The following is a 19,068-nucleotide window of genomic DNA, read 5'->3' as shown; positions in this document are numbered from 1 at the left end:
AAACATTCTGTTACGAATTTGTGATAATCGTTGAGAAAAACAGAGTAATTTGGAGATTGAAGGCTCGGGTTCACAAAACCAGGTAAGAACTTTGGGTTTTTTTTTTTTTCCGCCATATGATCAATTTCACCGCATATTTTGAAAATAATGAGTTACATTTGTAGGGTTTTTAATCGTTATTGTGTCTTTTATCATTTAACATATTCAATTTTGTTTAATTTGCTCAATTACAGCCTGATTTTTTAGATGAACACAGTGATGTGTGTGAAAAAAAAATTTTGCTGTTTTTTTTTTTTTTCCGCCTTTCGATTTTTTGTTCATGATATATTACAATTAATGTGTTAGATTTCTAGGGTTTTTAATCGTTATAGTCTTGTTTATAATCAGATATACTCAATTTGAACTGATTTATTCAATTTGAGCTTCATTTTTTAGATTCAATGACTGTTGTCTGTGAAGAACTGCGTTTTTTGTATTTTTTTCATTTTAATCGATTTGATTTGATTTATAGATGATAATGTGTTCAAAATTTAGGGTTTGATTCCTTATATTGTTGTTTATCAGAAAATGTACTCAATTGGATGTAATTTATTTGCTTGGAGGTGGATTTTTTAGTTAAACTAGCTGATGTAAGATGGCTCTGTGAAGAACAAATTTTTTTTTTTTTTTTTTCTTTTTGTAATCCATTATCGAATTTTTTTTTTTGTATCGAATTTTTTGTAATCCATGATCAAATTGTTTTTTTTTTTTTTTTTGTAATCCATGATCAAATTTTTTATAATCCATGATCGAATTTTTTGTAATCCATGATCGAATTTTTTGTAATCCATGATCGAAATTTTTGAAAATTTGTGATTTTGTTGTTTAATCCATGATCGAATTTTTTTTTGTAATCCATGATCAAATTTTAGGAAAATTTGCTGTACTTTTTTTTTTTTTTTTTTTTATCCATGAAGGAATTTTTTGAAAAATGATGATTTTTCGAAAAGATGTGAAAATTGTGACAAGGTTTAGATTATCATGAGGTATTAAACCATATTTTAAATTTTTATTGTTAAAGTTTTTGTTGAAAAAATTGTATGTTGGTAGATTATTTATGCAAAAAAATGCATGTTATTATATTTTTAATGCAAAACTGTATTTTTTTAATCTGTTGTTAATGCATTTTTGAGTTGGAACTTATGTTAGGTGGCTCTGTGAAGAATTGTTTTTATTTGTTTTGTTTTTTTTGTACATGATGGATTTTACTTTAAAAATCGTGATTTTCCGAAAGATGTGAAAATAGTGACCAGGTTTTGATTATCATGAGGTATTAAACCAAATTTTTAATTTTTATTGTTAAAGTTTTTGTTGAAAAAAATTGCATGTTGATAGAATATTTATACAAAAAACATACATGTTATTATATTTCTAATGCAAAACTGTCTTATATTTTTTATGTAGTTTTGCATTAAAAATGTATTTTCAATTTTTAAAATTTTGAATGCAAAAAATACATGCTGTTAGATTGTATTATCGTATGGAATTAACGTGAATATCATTGTAAAAAAATCGTGGCATATATGACAATTATATTATCCTGCATTTTTTCAATTTTATTATTAATTTTTTAATGCAAAAAATGTATGTTCTTGATAATTGAGTTGTAGCCATGTTTCGAGCTTGCATTTTGTATTATATTATCCTGTATGTTTGTAATTGATATGTACGAAAATATTATTGTCAATAGAGGTATTTTGCAATAACAAATAACAACAAATATGATTACATGAACTACCCCAACATATTATCACTACACATGGTGATTATTTTTCTTGTTGAATTGTCAGGTTAATTTTTAACTTTTTACATATTAAAATAGTTGAATCATGTCAAGATCTGCAGAAGACTCTGCATGGCAACATGGGGTCAGACTTGATCCCAACAAAAAAGACAAAATTATTTGTAATTACTGCCAAAGAGTGATAAGTAGTGGGGTACATAGGTTCAAGCAACACTTGACAGGGGTTAAGGGAGATGTTACTGCATGCAGTAGTGTCCCTAGTAATGTAAAAAAACAGATGGCGGCAATTCTTAATGCTAACAATGGTAAAAGAATTGCCAAACATAGGATGAATAAGGAGATAGCTAGTTTATATACGCTATCAAGCAGGAATGATACAGAAGAGCAATATAATAATGACCTAGAAGAGCAATATAATAATGACCTGGACATGGCCACAAGATTGAGTTTACATGAACAATATCAGAGGGAACGTGGGTTTAGAATGCCTGGTGGGTCTAGCTCAAACATGCATGGTGGGTCTAGCTCAGACATGCCTGGCGGGCCTAGCTTAGACATATATGGCGGGCTCAGCTTAGACATGCATGGTGGGCCCAGGTCGGACATGCATGGCGGGCCCAGCTCAAATATGTATGGAGGGGTTGGTGGCAGTATGTGTCAACAAGAATCAAACGTTGAAAAAATAGTTCCTAACTTATCTAGGAGTGCCAGTATTGCAGGTCATGGTCGTATAGACCCATTTCTCTCAAAGACTAAGTCACAACAGATGACCCTAAAAGGCATGGTTAAAGGTACACAACACATGTTGGGGAGATATGTTGGTAAATGGTTCTACGATAAAGGAATTCCCTTTGATGCAGCCAATAGCCCATATTTTCCACCTATGGTCACTGCAATCCAAAGAGCAGAGCCCGGGGTAAAATCCTCGACGGCATATGAGCTCAGTGGGCCAATATTAGATGAAGAGGTGGAGGAAGTTACTAAGTGGATTGAAGAATATAAACAAAGTTGGCCAAGGACAGGCATTACTCTCATGAGTGATGGTTGGTTGAATAAAGTTAGCAAAAAGGATTTTTTAAACTTCTTGGCCTATTCCCCAAAAAGTACAGCTTTTTTGTCTAGCAAAGATGTATCAGGAATGAAGAAAGATGCAAACTTCTACGTACGACTATATGATCAGATAGTGGAAGAGGTAGGAGATAAGCATGTAGTCCAGTTTATTACAGACAATAAGCGTGCATGAGTTTCTACGGGCAGCAAGTTCATGGATAAGAGGAAGCATATAGTATGGACGTCGTGTGCTGCACACAGCATCGATCTTATGCCAGAGGAGATCGGTGAGATCAAACTTGTGAAGGAGACTTTACATGAAGCAAGGTTGATGTCGAGATTTATATACAACCACTCTAAAATATTATTTCTGTTTAGAGAACACTCTAAAAAAAAAGAGATAATCAGGCCTGCCATAACCCGCTTTGCGACCGATTACCTAGCTGTGGACTCTATTCGGGAATCTGAAGGTGCATTAAAGAGATTGTTTACCTGTGAAGAATGGTTAAATGACCACCTCTCGAAGTCCAGTACCAGTATAAAAGTGGACGGCATAGTCTCAAATACGAGGTTCTGATCTCGATGTTCCATTGTCGTAGAGGCCACTGCCCCTTTGGTCTCTGTGTTAAGAATGGTGGATGCTGACAAGAAAGCTATCATGGGCATCCTTTATGAAGGTATTGAAAGAGCGAAATCAGTTATTCGAGAGAAGTGTAGTTTTGCTAGCAAAGTGATCGAGATTATAGAACGGAGGTGGAACACCAAATTTGGACGTCCAATTCATTATGCAGGTAAATATATATTTATATCAAAAGAATGTTTCATTGTAAATTATTTTTTTATGAAATTTTAAATGACATTTCTCTATCGATATATTTTCCAGGTTACTTCTTCAACCCAAAATTTTTCTATTTGACAGTTGAACATCCCCACAAGATTATGGAAGGGGTAAGAAGGAAGCTTGAAGACTATGGGCCGATAGACTTAGACACAATATTTGTCACAGACACAGCAAACCAATGGGTAGTAGAAGAGGAGGAGCCAGTGTTGCACAAGAGAGCGTTCCTTGAGGTTATCGGTGAGGAAGATCTTGAAGAAGGTGATGAGCAGCATGAAAAAGGAAGCAGTCAGCCAACGTATCCATAATTCGTCAGAGATGTCGGTGATATTACACCTAATGAGGGAGAGTGGGAAGGGGGTCTAAGGGAAAATGAGAGAGATGATGATTCCAAGGCCACCCTATCCCAGCCATATTATTCACATATCGAGTCCCAACAACAACAGGGTAGGGATGAGCACGACAGTGTAGGTGAGCATGAAGGATGGACAAGCTTCGGAGATTTTGGATTGGGAACACAACAGAACACTCAGGGATTTGGATATAGTCAGACACCTGCTAATATCGATGATTCGTTTTTAGATCGAATCAATGAATTGTCAAACGAATTCAATCAATGGCACCAGCGTGACCAAGAAGAAGAACCACGACGTCTGTCATTTATTTTTAGATCGTATGTTACTAATTGTATGCTTTATTGTAGTCCATGTATGTTGATATACTTATTCCATGATAATTCTATGTTTATCCTTTTGTGTGATATAAATTAAATGGTAAATAGTAGTTCATGCAGGGAAAGAACATATTAATATTCGCATATTCATGCAAAGAAATGAAAATTCTTAATGGAGTACCCTCATTTTTTATTGAATTCCTAAGAAACAATATTTATAATGAATTTTAATAATTTTTTCGGATTTTTTTGAAGCTTTAATCTGACCGATTCACCCGATTCCCGATCCGGATCGCCGATTCACCGATCCGGATCAGTTTTTGAGGTGCCCGATCCAGGTCACCAATCCGCTTTTTAAACCATTGGTTTGATGATATCAATTTTTGAGTACGTCCTGAAATCTTATGTATAAGTATCAAGCTTTTTTTAACACACGCTAGATAGTTTTGGTGGTTGGGTGGGTCTTGGGAGGCAGTGAGATTACACGTTAAAATCCTATCAATCAAACCCTTTTTTTTAAGCTATTCGTATTATAAGAATACAAAAAAGGAAACGGCCGCCCGACTTGAACATTGAACATCTTGTGCATAAAATAACCACACTACCCAGTGTTTCAAAAAGCGCTAGGCGGCACCTAGGCGGCCATGGGGGTCCAGGCCGCCCAAGGCCTAGGCGGGTGCCCAGAACTTGGGCGGCTCAGTTGAAAAAAAAAAAAAAAAGATAGTCTAATAATGATTAATCCATACAAATTTTGATAATCCATAAGACCATAGTCCCAGTTGAAAAAAAAAAAAGATAGAAGTCGAGAAGAGAATTTTGATAGTCCATAAGAGACCATAATCCATATTTTCAATTTTCAATTTCATACAATGCTAAAACAGTAAAACCATACAAGCATACACTAATAGTCTGATACACTGTAGACTGTACACACAAAAGTTAAATAGTACAACTAGAAACTAGAAAGTAGAAATAAGAAAAAATATATATATATAAATTCAGAAAATATACAGTCTAGGACACAATAGTCAACACTCAACACAATAGTCAATACTCGACACCTAGAGTCTTCAGTCATCATCATCACCATCATCATCATCATCAGAAGGAATAGGGTATGTCTCATCATATGCATAAGATTTGAGGCTATCATCATCAGAGTCATCTCCCTCTTCAATATAACGCTTGTCTTCCTCTGTTTCTTCTGAATCTGCATCTTCCTCCTCCTCTTCTTCTAACTCCCGCTTAATCGTATGTGCAGATGAGGCCCTAGGAGTCTTGGCAACTCTACCCTTTTCTATCTTTTTGTGCTTCCCTGAACTCAAATATTGTATAATCTCCTCCCTGGTAGCCTCAGAAACATTTTTACACGGGGCAACATCCCCTTTAGTACTGACAAGGTATTTTGTAAACCGGTAAATGCACCCTTTAGTATAATTTCCCCAATAATTACATTTAATACGATTTTTGTCATTCGGATTTAGGTTATAACCATACTTCCAACCTGGATCACCATTTTTAAAAGAACTTGAACAAGATATTTCCATAGAACAAGACTCATTTTCATCATTTTCTGATTCTTTTAAATTCAGAAATTGTCTAATCTCATCCCGAGAAGCTTCAGGAAAATTTTTACAAGAAGCAACATTCCCTTTAATACCAGCAAGGTGTTTCTTGAATCGCTTAATACCCCATTGGTATCTTTTTAACAAAAATTACACCTTATACAATTTTTATCATTTGGTTATGGGGTTATAACCATATTTCCAACTCGGATCATTTCTTCTAGAAAAAGCAGAAATAGATCTATTCAAATGACGAGGATTTTGTTCTTGTTTTTGTTTTACAGAACTTAATCTCCTCTCTGATAGCTTCAGGAACATTTTTACAAGGGGCAACATCCCCCTTAATACCAGCAAGATGTTTATTAAACCGGTTTATGCCTCCTTTTGTATCTTTTTCACAATAATTGCATCTAATGCAATTTTTATCATTTGGATTCGGGTTATATCCATATTTTCAATCCGGATCTCCACTTTGACTAGATCCTGAAGAAGACATCTCAAAATAAAGCAAGCAATCTTAAAAATAAAGTTTTCCACTTACTTTGATTGCTCGAACTCCAAACTCCCGCCTCTGAGATGTTTTCAAGCGCTAAAATAATAAAAAACACCCTCTAATAGGATTATAAAACTCCAAAACTAAACATAAACTACCTGGGCAATGTTTGGATCCATTTTTTGTAACTTTGAGAAACACTTCGATCCAATGAAAATCACAAAATTTGGTTTTTTTTGAGGTTTTTTCTCTCTAAAATGGGTTCTTGTGGGTTTAGGTTTCAAATGAACCTAAAATCCATCATTAAAAGCCTTTATGTTTAAAAAAAATCAAAAGAACAAAAAAAATTTAATTTCCACTCCTAGGAGGGGCGCAAGCCCTGGGCAGCCGCCGAGCTCCTGCCTAGTTGGGTTCCGCATCGCCTAGACGGCCACCAAGGGACTGCCGCCTAGTTTGGCTGCCTAGGCCTGGGCGAAGCGCTGAGGCCCTCTGAACAGCCTAGGCACTGGGGGGTCCGCGTTTTTTAATAATGATACTACCGAAAGGCCACTTTGATGTTGACTTAAGCAAACATCATTTTATATATAAGCCTAAAGCACTGATTCTACCGCTATAGCACTGTGTGCAAGGTGTAAGGCCAAAGGAAGTTATATTATATATACAAATGTTATTCAAAATATTGGTTGTACGGACGTATAGGGAAGTACTGACGTTTTAGCCTCACGTACTAGATACTCGGACATGTACTAATACCGACATTTGTGTTGAGATTTATGTAATCATCATCAACGTCAGAGCCTTATCCCAACTATTTGGGGTCGGCTGCACAAATCACGTTTCGTCTTTTTGCTCTATCAAGGCTATACCCTCAATGAGACCCATAAGTCCCTATATCTTTCTCACTACTTCAATCCATGTCCTTTTGGCCTTCCCCTTTCTCTTTTAAAGCCTTCCACTTGAACCAAATCACATATCTAACCAGTACTGTATTAGGTCTACGCTACATATGGCCAGCCAACCTAAGTCAATTTTCCCTCATCATGTGGCCTATTGGAGCCACCATTAAGTTCCCTCGCATGTATTCATTTCAAACATGAAAGACATTGATTTTTATCACTCAAAGGAAGTATGTGTTGAACCTTCTTAGGAAAAATAAAAGCTCGAGTCCAAACAAGCTATAGTCCTATAGAACAAGACCACAAATTCAACAACCAGAGGGGTGAAACTCTAAAAAATTAGGCATGTTTCAAAGATTACTAGGAAGGTTGATATATCTTTTACTTACACGTCCAAACATTGCATATGTTGCGAGTGTGATTAGTCAGTTCATGTACACTCCATGAACTACTCATCTTGAAGCTACTTACAAAATTCTTAGATATTTAAAATCATCACCAGGTAGAGGACTATTTGTTTGCTAACTATCGACACTCAGAGTTGAGGCACATAGAAATGCAGATTGGCTTGGTTTTATCATGGACCAAAGATCTACATCAGGATACTATACTTTGGTTAGGGGTAACATTGTGACTTGAAGGAGCAAAATACATAGTCAGTAGTAACTCATCCAAGTGCAGAAGCAGGGTACCGATCCATGGCCCATGGTGTGTGAATTGCTTTGGTTAAACATCCTATTATGAGATATTGGTTTTATAGTGAAGGGATCAATCTTCTTGTATTGTGATAACAAGGCAATCATTAGCTCACAATCTAGACTAGCATGACAAAACCAAGAGGCAGAATGACATTTCATTCAAGAAAGAGTTGCTCCCAAAGATATTTGCCTTCCAGTGAAGACCGAAGACAAGCCAGCAGACATTCTTACCAAGGTTGTTAGTAATCCTTGACTACAAGTGATCCTAAGGAAGCTGGGCATGAGGGATATCTATGCACCAACTTAAAGCAGAGGGGTTTGAATATTGAAATTTAAATCATTTCTATTGTATTAAGCAATGAATGAAAAATTGGTCACCTTGCTGCCTAGGCGTGGTCCAGGCGGTGGGGTCTAAGCAGGTATGCCTAAGGCGGTTAAGGCAGGTGCCTAGGCGGTATGGGCATCCACCTAGTGCCATCCCTTAAAAAAAAAAAAAAAAAAAAAGAAAGAAAGAAGGAAATTCAAATCCACCCAAACAAAAGTAAGGCTTGGTATTGCCCTTCTCTCTCTCTCTCTCTCACAGGTCCATGTGCTCTCTTTGCATATGGGAAGAAGAAGAAGAAGAAGATGATGATGAACTCCAAGTGTTCGACGCACAGCCTCTCTTTCTCAAACACACACAAAACATGGACTCATATGCTCCCTCTTTACATGTAAGAAGAATTAAAAAAAAAAAATAACCTCCAAGGGTTCAATGCGAGGTACCCCTCTCTCTCTCGACATATCATCCAAGTGTTCGAGACGTCTCTCTCACAAATACAGATCCAAACGAAAAAAAAGGAAAATTTCGCATAGAACCCTAATTCCTCGTATCATTTCATGGTAAACCCTCCTTCTATTTTTCTTTCAAGCGGCATAAGAAAACCGCTAAAAATTTTACCATACCCCCTCATCTCTTATCTCCTTCTTTTATTGACTTTTGATCATAAAAATTAGTCCCACCAAATCTTTTTATACCATTTCAACCCAAAAACGTTTTTAATGGGTGGAACGGGAAAAAGAGGGTTAAAAACATTTTTGGGATAAAATGGTATAAAAAGATTTGTTGGGGCTAATTTTTATGGTCAAAAGTCAATAAAAGAGGGAGACAAGAGATGAGGGGGTACGGTGAAATCCTTAGGAATTTCTTTATGCCGCTTGAAAGAAAAATGGAAAGAGGGTCTACCATGAAATAATATGAGGAATTAGGGTTCTATACGAAATTTTCCCTAGAAAAAAATAAAAAAATAAAAAACAGAGCATAATCTTTAAGAATTTCATGCGAGACCTCACACACACACATACACGTGCATGCACATACACAGACTAAATACATACACACATTTACAAAACACAAACATACAAAACAACATGTGGCCCCACCCCAACCCCCTTATCTTAGGGCCACCCAGGTATATGGGCACGCGCTAGGCGGCTGCATCCGCCTTCTTGAACATTGGTATTAAGTCCCTAAGGACTTATTTTTCTTTTCACACACTTACAGGACACCTTTATATATTAGTGAAAAAAATACCTAGGCGCCCGCCTAAGCGGCTGCATCCGCCTTCTTGAACATTGGTATTAAGTCCCTAAGGCCTTGTTTGTCTTTTTACACACTTACTGTAACAAATTATTAGAAGAGGGGCGTGTGGGTAAGTTATAACCCAAGGTGACTCCCTCTCTTGCCGCCCTTTGTCTCAACGTCTCTCTTTCTCACACACAACTTCTCCCTTTCTCTCTATAGATGATCTTCTCCCCTTGTCATTCTTCTTCTTTTCTGCTGTATATTATTAACTTGGGTTCGTAAATTATCAGTAATAAGAAACATCTGTAACCTACACATGCTCAGGGGAAGTACCATTAATGCAAAAGTAATCCATCAATGTTTCACTTCATCAAGAAACATGTTCCAACTAGAATAGTTCAATCAGATTCATCCTCTGAAGACAACTTTGGCCTCAAGCATCCTAATTCTTGATATTTAATAAAGGAAACCTTGTTATCTAGTTACTGGTTCATTAAATTATCAGTAGTAAGAAACATCCATAACCTACGCATGCTCAAGGGAAGAACCAGAATATGAGCTCAATGCAACAGTAATCCATCAGAGATTTGGAGAACATGATTGACTATGAAATTCCTACAAAGGCAACATACAATCTCAAAGAAAGCAATGACTTTTAGAAAAATTAAATGTGAGACAGGAAGAGATAACGATACCAAGAATCTCTATATGAACATACTCAGCATGCATGATTAACAGGTATACAATGTATGCATTCAGAATCTAAAATGAAGAGAAACCACAAGTTGTCAATGAAAACCACTTAAACTGCATACCACTGGTTATCGATCTGAGCATATCCCGAACTGAAAGACAAAATAGGCTCACCAAGGGCAGAAGCCTTCTCATACCTCCTCAAGCAAAGACCTTCCATGGCATGAGTAACAGGTTACATGATTAATAGCAAAGAACATGAAAGGACTTCAAATCACAAGCATAACCAAGTCATTCAAAATTATTTGGCCCATTGACAACTTATTTAAACAATAAAATGAACAAAATTTTGAGACTAATATTCAACGGTTGTTGGATTAATATGTGACTTCAAATATACGACAGGTGTTTAAGAAGCTTAAACATGCTAAGATGTCCTTCCCAGCAATTGATTATAAATACAAGTAGAAATATCAGTAGTATAGAATTACCCAGATTTAAAGGCAACAAGTATGATGAATAAGCCATATCAGGTAAGCTTACCAGTGAAACATCCGCACATTATGAGATTAAGGCCAATCCCATCCTTCTTTGAATATGAAAGAAGCTTTAATGCACATTCTGTTTCATCCTTCCTTGAAGTACAAAAAGAAGTATTAAGCTTCTCTAGAAAATGATTGTTTCAAACATGACAATTTCTCGGGGGACAACGAAAATTGAAGTCAACTTACTTTTCACACTCCACAAAGAGGATAGAGTATGTTATGCTGTTTGGACACATGCCTGCTTCCCTTGTTTCCTCTAGCACTTCAACTGCTTTGTGAAGTTGCTCACCTTCACCTGTAATAAAACTGGTGCTGTTTTACACTCGAGCAAATATTGACAGTGTAACAACAATCACCATCCTTGACAAGTTGACACACTAAACACATGCAAACCAAATATTAAACCAGAACAAGATATTCTGATTACAATCAAAGGGTTGATAACTGATTACCAGCTGCTAAAAATTTAATTCTAGAACGTCCACGTCCAACAATTTATCCATTCTAAATAAATATTTGCAGGATTATTTTGGGATAAGCAGTGGAATTGGAGCCCTAGACATTGCTTTGTGGTTTCACTGCATAAACACCGAGCAAAGAGCCCCATTCCCCAAATATTTGCAGAATTACATTAATTATACAGCACATTGCTTTTCTTTATTCCAGCGCGCCTAAAATCATCCCAAGCGCTGCTAATGTGGCTACTAAGCTATTTCTTTGGAAAGCTCCTACTAAGATGGGAAATTCCCCGATAAAGCTGCTAGTACCAGGTAAACTCATATTGGCCAAAGTGGAACTGAGAGCATCTTCTTCTTCTAGCGATTGTGTAGGTGAATAAAGTCTCTTCATCAATGATAAATCAACAAATTATGTTCGATTAGTTTATTGCTATTCTTCTTAAATATCAAATTTATTGCTATTCTTCTAAATCCTAGAAAGCTGAGAGTATCATCTTTTAAAACTCCCTGTTTCACCTCAACCAGCGAGTTTTTGAGGTTAAAATGTTAGAACCATACCAGAAGAGAAAATGGCACATTAAAAGAAGGGTGTGGTTTGTATACGGCTGAGGCCCTAAACAATCAAAGTAAGGTGTACATTAGTATCGAAAGACGATTTTTCAGCAGCAAAAATCTTTGTAATGGCCTGAAAATTTATTTTAATTACTAATTATAACATTTAAAGCTTCAGAAATATTGTAGATCAAGCAGAATCTATAAACACTTAAAATTTTGAAAATTGAAAGCCCAGATAATGCATTACAAGATGCACTATTTCCAAAACCTGAAATCCTTTTTTTTCATATTTTTACATCTTGAGGTCAAGATGATCCATATGAGGGTTTTAAGACACTGAAACAACCTCTTCTAATGAATTTTTGAGGTGCGATTTAATTTGATTGTTTAAAGCCTCAACCTTGTATAAACTTTTTCCTTAAAAGAATTGACATATATCTTCCAATAAGGGTCAATGTTTTCCAAACAATTCAGGATGAATCTCATACGACTTGTTGAAAGAAATTGGTAAGTCCCTTCCTCTAAGGAAGATCTAGGTATTGATTCAGATCAACTTGGGATCGTCATTGTGATGTATTTTGCAAACTTGATACGTTTGTATCACAAGATAAATCCTAGCAAACTAAGAGTATCATCCTCTACCACCAATTTTGTGGGTGAATAAAATGTCTTCATCAAATGAGACATCAAAAAATAATGTTCATTAATTTATTGCTATTCTTCTTAAAATATCCAGAAATGGGAAAACATCTGCTTTTTTTGTGGACTTTACTATGTAATGTCAGGACAGTATACAATCACTTATTATTACCAGTTCAGAGCTTGATATTTAAGGGAAATGATGCTTTCTAAGCATCATGTCAAACGTATAAATTGAATTTAAACCCCAAAAAATGGCAAACCCATTTACGCATCACCCTCCACAATATTCCTTTTCACTAGATAGAAGATAATTAATTCAGATGAGACATACACAAAGAAGTGATCAGAGCATTCAATGTTGACACAGTTGGAAGTAGTTTGATGGATTTGATATCTTCATACAGCTCCAGTGCCCTTTGCCAACTTTTTGCCTGAAAAAAAGAAATTGGACCAACTCAGTTATATCCTAGTGAAGATTGGCTCATGGCAAAAAAAATTCCATAATCACAATGAGTCAATGAAAAATTAACAAGTAAACAAAATTGTAAGAAAACAGATACATCGGCTAGAAAGCAACCAATGGAAAAGAGAAAAGACACTGGTCATACTTGACAAGAACTAGAAAAAAATTATCACAAAAGAAAAAAAAAGACAAGGAGTAGAAAAAATGGGGTATGAACGCATTGCAAATAATATCGAGAATTAAATTCTATTGTTGCATTAATAGAAAAATTAAAAAATGAGATGAAACTTCTAATTAGGTGGAAAAATAGACGCACATGCCTACAAGCTCCCATTAAAGAGCTATATAATATGTTCCCAATCTGTATTCCATGATTTTTGGCATCCTGGATGATACTAAAGGCAACATCTAACTTTCCAGCATGTCCTGCAACATCTATTAGCGCACTAAAAAACACCTGACAAACAACAACAGAAATGCGTCAACTAACATTTACTGCATACAGAGAATAAAAAATCCCAGGTGAAAATTAAGAGAAGGTTCAAAGAGAGCATTGCGTTGTTGCATAGAGCTTATGAATTGACGAAATTTTCACCAAACAAATCATTAAGTATTAGCAACAAGAGAATAAAAAATACAAACATACCCAGCACATTACCAATTACAGTTCGTTTTTTCTTTTTTTATTAAAGAAAAAAATAGCTACAATACAAGGACTGGTTAGGATGTAAATCCCAGCTAGATTTGAGATCGTTGTGCCTGATTTTTGTGACTAATTCTTGCAGCTTAGGAGCAATGTTTCAAAACTCGGCTCAGGCCTCAGATTCCTACCTAGCCCAAACCGAGTAACTCACCTGAGTCCGGAAGGACTCCGCCAAGTAGAGTACAGGGACCAAAAGGCCATTAAAAAAATAAAAAATAAAAATAGAACAAAACTCGTAAACCAAAATCAAAGACAACAAAAACTCCCAAAAAAAAAAATTTATATATAAATATATATATATCTAAAACAAGGATTTAGAAATTTTTGATTTAATGTAGGAAACATCAAAAACATCCAAAACAAAACAGGAAAATATAAATATAGGGCATATGACATAAAAAATCACAAGTAATTGTAAAAAAAATCCAAATTACATATTTAATTTGATACGTTGATTCCAAATTTATATATATATATAATTTAAATCACCCGAGTTTCACCCAATTACGTGGCTCAGCAAGAAGCCAAGGCTGAGTAACTCGACTGAGTCTGAGAAGGACTCAGTGGAGGCTAAGTAACTCGACTAAGTCCGAGAGGACTCAGCCGAGTTTCCAGTTACAGCTTATGAGCATTCCATAATTACCTCCACACAAGAATATGTATACATCATCTCTCAATTTGTTCTTCATCATTAAAAATTGGAAACATATCAGTCAGTGTGACACTGGCATAAATCATGTAGATGCTCCAGAAACTAGGAACCAGAAAATGGTCACAGGACCTGATTCCCATTTCAAATGATCGTTTTACTTGGCTATTTTGTTAAAATACCTCTCCTACCCTTCAGAATGATTAATAGTTGTTTATAAAACACCTCTCCTACCCAGGTGCAGTTTTGAGACTCTAAGGTTCTAGAGGCCATGCATGATTAATCCAGGTATTCCAGGCAATGATTTGATTTCTCCCCTTGAAACATTACTGGAGATTATGGAAATGACAAATTGAAGGCTAACTGCCTGAAGGCTTTGGCCATGTGATAACCATCAGCAATGCAGTAAAAAACACTACGAGACGCTATTGGGTTACTTCAAGATGAACACAGTATTGACAATTGGGATGTCAGCAGACATGCTTGTTGAATCTTATAGCATGAGTTAGGTTCAATCTAAGACAAGGTACATAAATTTGTCAAGATATCCCAACAAGCAATATCAGCATCAAAAGAAACACATGTATCTTTTTTATTTTTACATTGATGGATAACTAAATTTCATTCAAGGAACCATAATCAATTGCAGCGATAGAGAATGAAAAAACAGTATATATGATATTGATCCTTACGCTAGCAAGATCCTCAACTTTATTTCCAAAGAGAGCATTGTTAGATATCAGACAAATAATATGATAGTAGCTGAAGTTCTGCATACCCAGCAATGTAGAAGCTATGGAAAGTACCTCATCAGGCTTAACACCATTCTCTTTCATATCATCATAAACTCTCAAGGCAAAATCCCAATCACCCTTTTCACTGCAACTACTAACAGCTATTGTGTAAACATCTGGGCAACCCTTGATGTTATACTCATGGACCATTTTGTATACTTCAAGTGCTCTGTCAACCTAGAAATAGAATTTAAGTTGAATGAAATATCTTAAAAACAATAAACAAAATTTACAATAAATTAGGGAAGTGTACCTGTCCGGCTTGTGAGCATGTTCTCATCAATGCACCAACAGTCACATGATCAGGATCTATGGGTTGAGGCTCAGCTCTCATCTCTGATAGAACATCAAATGCACGATCCACTGCTCCTGATCGACCGCATGCATTGATAAGTGCATTGAACACAACTCGATCGGGCTTCACATTCTAAGGAAACAGAAGAATTAATATTAAAGGTTAAAAGGATAAAGAAGTAGAAGTTGCTTTTCAACTACATAAACAACGAAAACGAATGGATGAGGTCTTCAAACTCCCAAGTTCAAAATAAAGCAATGCATTGTGGTGATTCATTCAAATTAGGCTTTAAAATAATTGCATAAAATACGTAACAATGTGGACTAAAATCAGTAAAGAGAAAAAACTATACATCTCACTCATTTCGTACCTTGGATCTCATAATCCCATAGGCCCCAAATGCCTTGGCAATCTGTCCAGCCCTAGCACAACCATCAATCAACGCCCCATACGTATGGACATTTGGCTCAACTCCAGTGTTGACCATTTCATGAAACACCTATTAGAGAAATTTAAAAGAACTTAAGAACTCCTATGGTTAGAAAAGTCAAATGAGAAGTAAAGTATCGAATAGACATAAATGGTTCTACTATATTTGTACAACAGGCAGTCAATTCACCATCCATTCTCAAGACAGACAGAATAGGCAAACCCTTGCATGGAACAATGATATTCAGTCCATACAGAAGTTCATGCAAATGGTACAAGGCCTGCCTGTGCACAATGCAATACACATTACGTGCATGATATAATTCCCTAAAAGGACAACATATCCAAGTCAATTGCAAACTTAACTAAGAAAAAGCTTAAAAAGACCTAGTGTGCTTTTTAATGCAATGGAAACACTCCATAACCACTAAAATATTGAGTAGATTGATTGTTGATGCAAGCATAACTTGTATAACTTATACCAGTTTCTTCTTTCATAAACTCGCGAAGTCCACCTGAAATCAAGTCATAGGACACTGTGATGTTCACCCAAGCTAGTAGATTCTAAGACTTGGAATTCAAATATTAAGTATTTGAAAATAAAGGCATAGGCCTTCTTGACTTAGTTCATTCCCTGGGCCATTCTGACTGCTCTTATAGCCTTTTCTTTGTTACATTCATTTCTCATGATTAATGTAGGAGTTTCTTGTGACTATATCCCTTGTCAAGAAAAAATATCACACCATCATCAATGTGTACTTTCCGTGTATTATTTGACAATATTCACATGACATAACAGGGTTACATAACTCACTGAATCGACTCACCTAAGTCCCACGTCAACTTGACTCAGAGACCCGCCGATCAAAGCCATGACAGTAGTCATCAGCTATATTCTTGTCCTTATATCATTCCAGTTACGGTTTTCTACCGAGCCACAGAGGGTATCTGGTCTTTAGTGGTTGGAAGAGCCTAGGGACAAATCTAGGGGAGAGGGAGTGGAGCAAGCAAAGATAATATTTCCAATACGAATCCACGTTAGTTCTGAGAGTGAGAAATGAGAATGCCGTACACATGCAAGTTTCCCACAAATCGCCATCGTCATTTCAGATGTGCCCTCAGAAAATTTCATACCCATTAAAGAAAGGGGAAGAGAGAATGGAGGCACTTGTGCAGAATCAAAAGATTTCAAGACTAGAAACTTGGTAATTCCCACTTTGTCCACACCATGTGCAATACCCATAGCATTTGAATACCTTGTTGTGTAAAAATATAATTGCAATTTGGGTATAAAAGAGTAGTACAACCGCAATATTAGTTTCATACAAAATACGCTTTCATTAACAAATCTCATGCATAACTCAACTCATGTCATCCTAGTTGTGCTAAATCGAAAGGGGGGAAAAAACATATTTACTACTCTACAAGTATGCATTAAGGCTAAGGATGCACATCCACACACATATTATACAGAGTGTCAACAAAAATCAGGTTGCAAATGCAGCACTTGTTCTCACTAGCCAGAAGTAAAGAAGCCATACTTCAAACATTCCGTCAACCTTTCCACTTTTTGCACAAGTTGAAATTAGCGTCGTGTATAATTTGCAATCAGCTTTTAATCCTGCCTCCTTGACTAGCGCGAGGACACGAAATGCTCCTATATATGATATGCAAATCAGGTATTTTACCTGATAAAAACTTAAGTTTGAATCATTATAATGAGATGAACTTAAAATTTTCAACATGAAAACCCTAGAGATTCATCATCTAATGACACACTAAAAGTTACCTTCTGAATCATGAGAACTTGCATACACAGACAAAAGCATGTTGAATGTACTCAAGGATGGCTTCCTAACCAGCTGGACAAAACGAAATGCCTCATCCACAGCCTTTTGTGTTTTACACATGTTCAAAAATCGTGTGTGGTAAATCTGAAACAAAAGCAACATGATGAAGTTTCTAATGATAGCCGATCAAATATGCAAAACATAAACTCCAAGTGAAATATAATCACTACCTTATCCATATCTAACAATGCCTTCTCGTCCATGCTTTCTAGCAATTGTATGCAATCATTCAATCTGATTAGCCATGATTTATGAACAATCAAAATTTAAAATTAAGCCAATGAATGGAAAAGTAAAAGATAAAGTACTAATGTCAATAACTACGCATATGTGAGATACAAAATTCATTCATTAGTTATAACTCATTCATTAGTTATAACTAAATTGCCACAATGCCCCTAAGACAAGTATACCAAAATAGTTCCTGGAAATACAAATATGATAAAATCTTTGATAATTTAATTTTGCTGCTGAATGAAAAAGAATACAAGAGGGACACAAGCGTGCAAGATTTGAAATAAAAAAAATCCAGGAACACATGCTTAAGAGAGAAAAGTCCCAAATTGGTGAGAGAGAATATTATAAGGATTGTAGGAGCTACAGAATGAAGATTGACCTCTACATAAAAGCAAACTGCTCGTGGCTAAAATGCTCAAGCTTCAAGCATTTACATTTTTATATTGCCTTTTCAATGAAACATAGCCTTTAAAAATAACTTAAAAAGAGGTGATAAGTGATAACATGTCAGACTCTTACGACGCGGTGAGATTTTAAGTGACTCATAGTGCATTACCTAAAAGTCTGAAACAGTACCTAATCAAGTCAGAAAAATGAAAATTCTATTAATTGATTTCTAAACAAATCGCTCGAGAGTGTCCAAAGTTAACTTTTCAAGAATGCAACCTGTACATAAGAGAATATGTCTTTTCAACAGTAACTATTCTTACTTATTATAGGACCATCAGCAACAACACAAATGTTACATATCAATGAAAAGAGCATATTCACAAGTTCTTTAGACAATAGCTAAAATCAACGATCAGTAGTACCTCCCATGTTTTAACCAGCGATTATACATCCTGAGGTACTCGGATAGGTCATCCTTTTCCTTCTCAGTCTCGTTGGGTAGACGGCTCGGTGGGAAACTCCCAACATCATTCTGAACAGAATTTTCTTCCTTGTCAACTGTGAACCCAATTCCATTGTTTCGTTTCTTTCTTGCTTTTACAGACCCTTGTTTATCATATGGAGAGAGAACTCTTCCTTCCAAAATTTCTGAAAATTGGCATGAGTTGAAATGGGCGAAAACAACTGAAAGAAACCCTAATGTTAAATGAAAGAAACCCATACAGTCAAGAAAAATAAAATATGATCTACAAAGACCAACAGCAACAAGAAAACAATGACAGAAAAAAATAAGAAGAATCCAGAC

General features: G+C 35.8%; 1 protein-coding gene across 24 annotated transcripts in view; it reads right to left on the bottom strand.

The window, feature by feature from the left end:
- Nucleotides 1-19,068, bottom strand: part of MRL1 (Pentatricopeptide repeat (PPR) superfamily protein) — a 46,383-nt gene that overhangs the window by 25,578 nt on the left and 1,737 nt on the right. For 2 of the 24 annotated variants that reach the window (XM_088848044.1, XM_088848054.1), the window contains exons 3-14: nucleotides 18,686-18,947; nucleotides 17,807-17,870; nucleotides 17,576-17,720; nucleotides 17,328-17,443; nucleotides 15,728-15,856; nucleotides 15,316-15,489; nucleotides 15,075-15,239; nucleotides 13,233-13,373; nucleotides 12,785-12,884; nucleotides 10,985-11,093; nucleotides 10,797-10,888; nucleotides 10,376-10,466 (exon numbers count right to left, since the gene is read on the bottom strand). In XM_088848044.1, the coding sequence (XP_088704170.1) occupies nucleotides 10,376-10,466; nucleotides 10,797-10,888; nucleotides 10,985-11,093; nucleotides 12,785-12,884; nucleotides 13,233-13,373; nucleotides 15,075-15,239; nucleotides 15,316-15,489; nucleotides 15,728-15,856; nucleotides 17,328-17,443; nucleotides 17,576-17,720; nucleotides 17,807-17,870; nucleotides 18,686-18,947 (1,588 nt within the window). Of the gene's footprint in view, nucleotides 1-10,375; nucleotides 10,467-10,796; nucleotides 10,889-10,984; nucleotides 11,105-12,784; nucleotides 12,885-13,232; nucleotides 13,374-15,074; nucleotides 15,240-15,315; nucleotides 15,490-15,727; nucleotides 15,857-17,293; nucleotides 17,475-17,575; nucleotides 17,721-17,806; nucleotides 17,871-18,685; nucleotides 18,948-19,068 lie in introns of those variants that run through there. The other 22 variants (XR_016041464.1, XR_016041463.1, XM_088848058.1 and 19 more) reach the window with 22 other exon arrangements.

This window comes from Amborella trichopoda, chromosome 9, assembly GCF_054954075.1.
Source record: "Amborella trichopoda isolate Santa Cruz 75 chromosome 9, AtrichopodaSantaCruz75HAP2 v2.0, whole genome shotgun sequence".
Taxonomy (NCBI): domain Eukaryota; kingdom Viridiplantae; phylum Streptophyta; class Magnoliopsida; order Amborellales; family Amborellaceae; genus Amborella; species Amborella trichopoda.
Note: the sequence above shows the minus strand (reverse complement) of the source record. Positions and strands in the feature narration are given on the sequence as shown.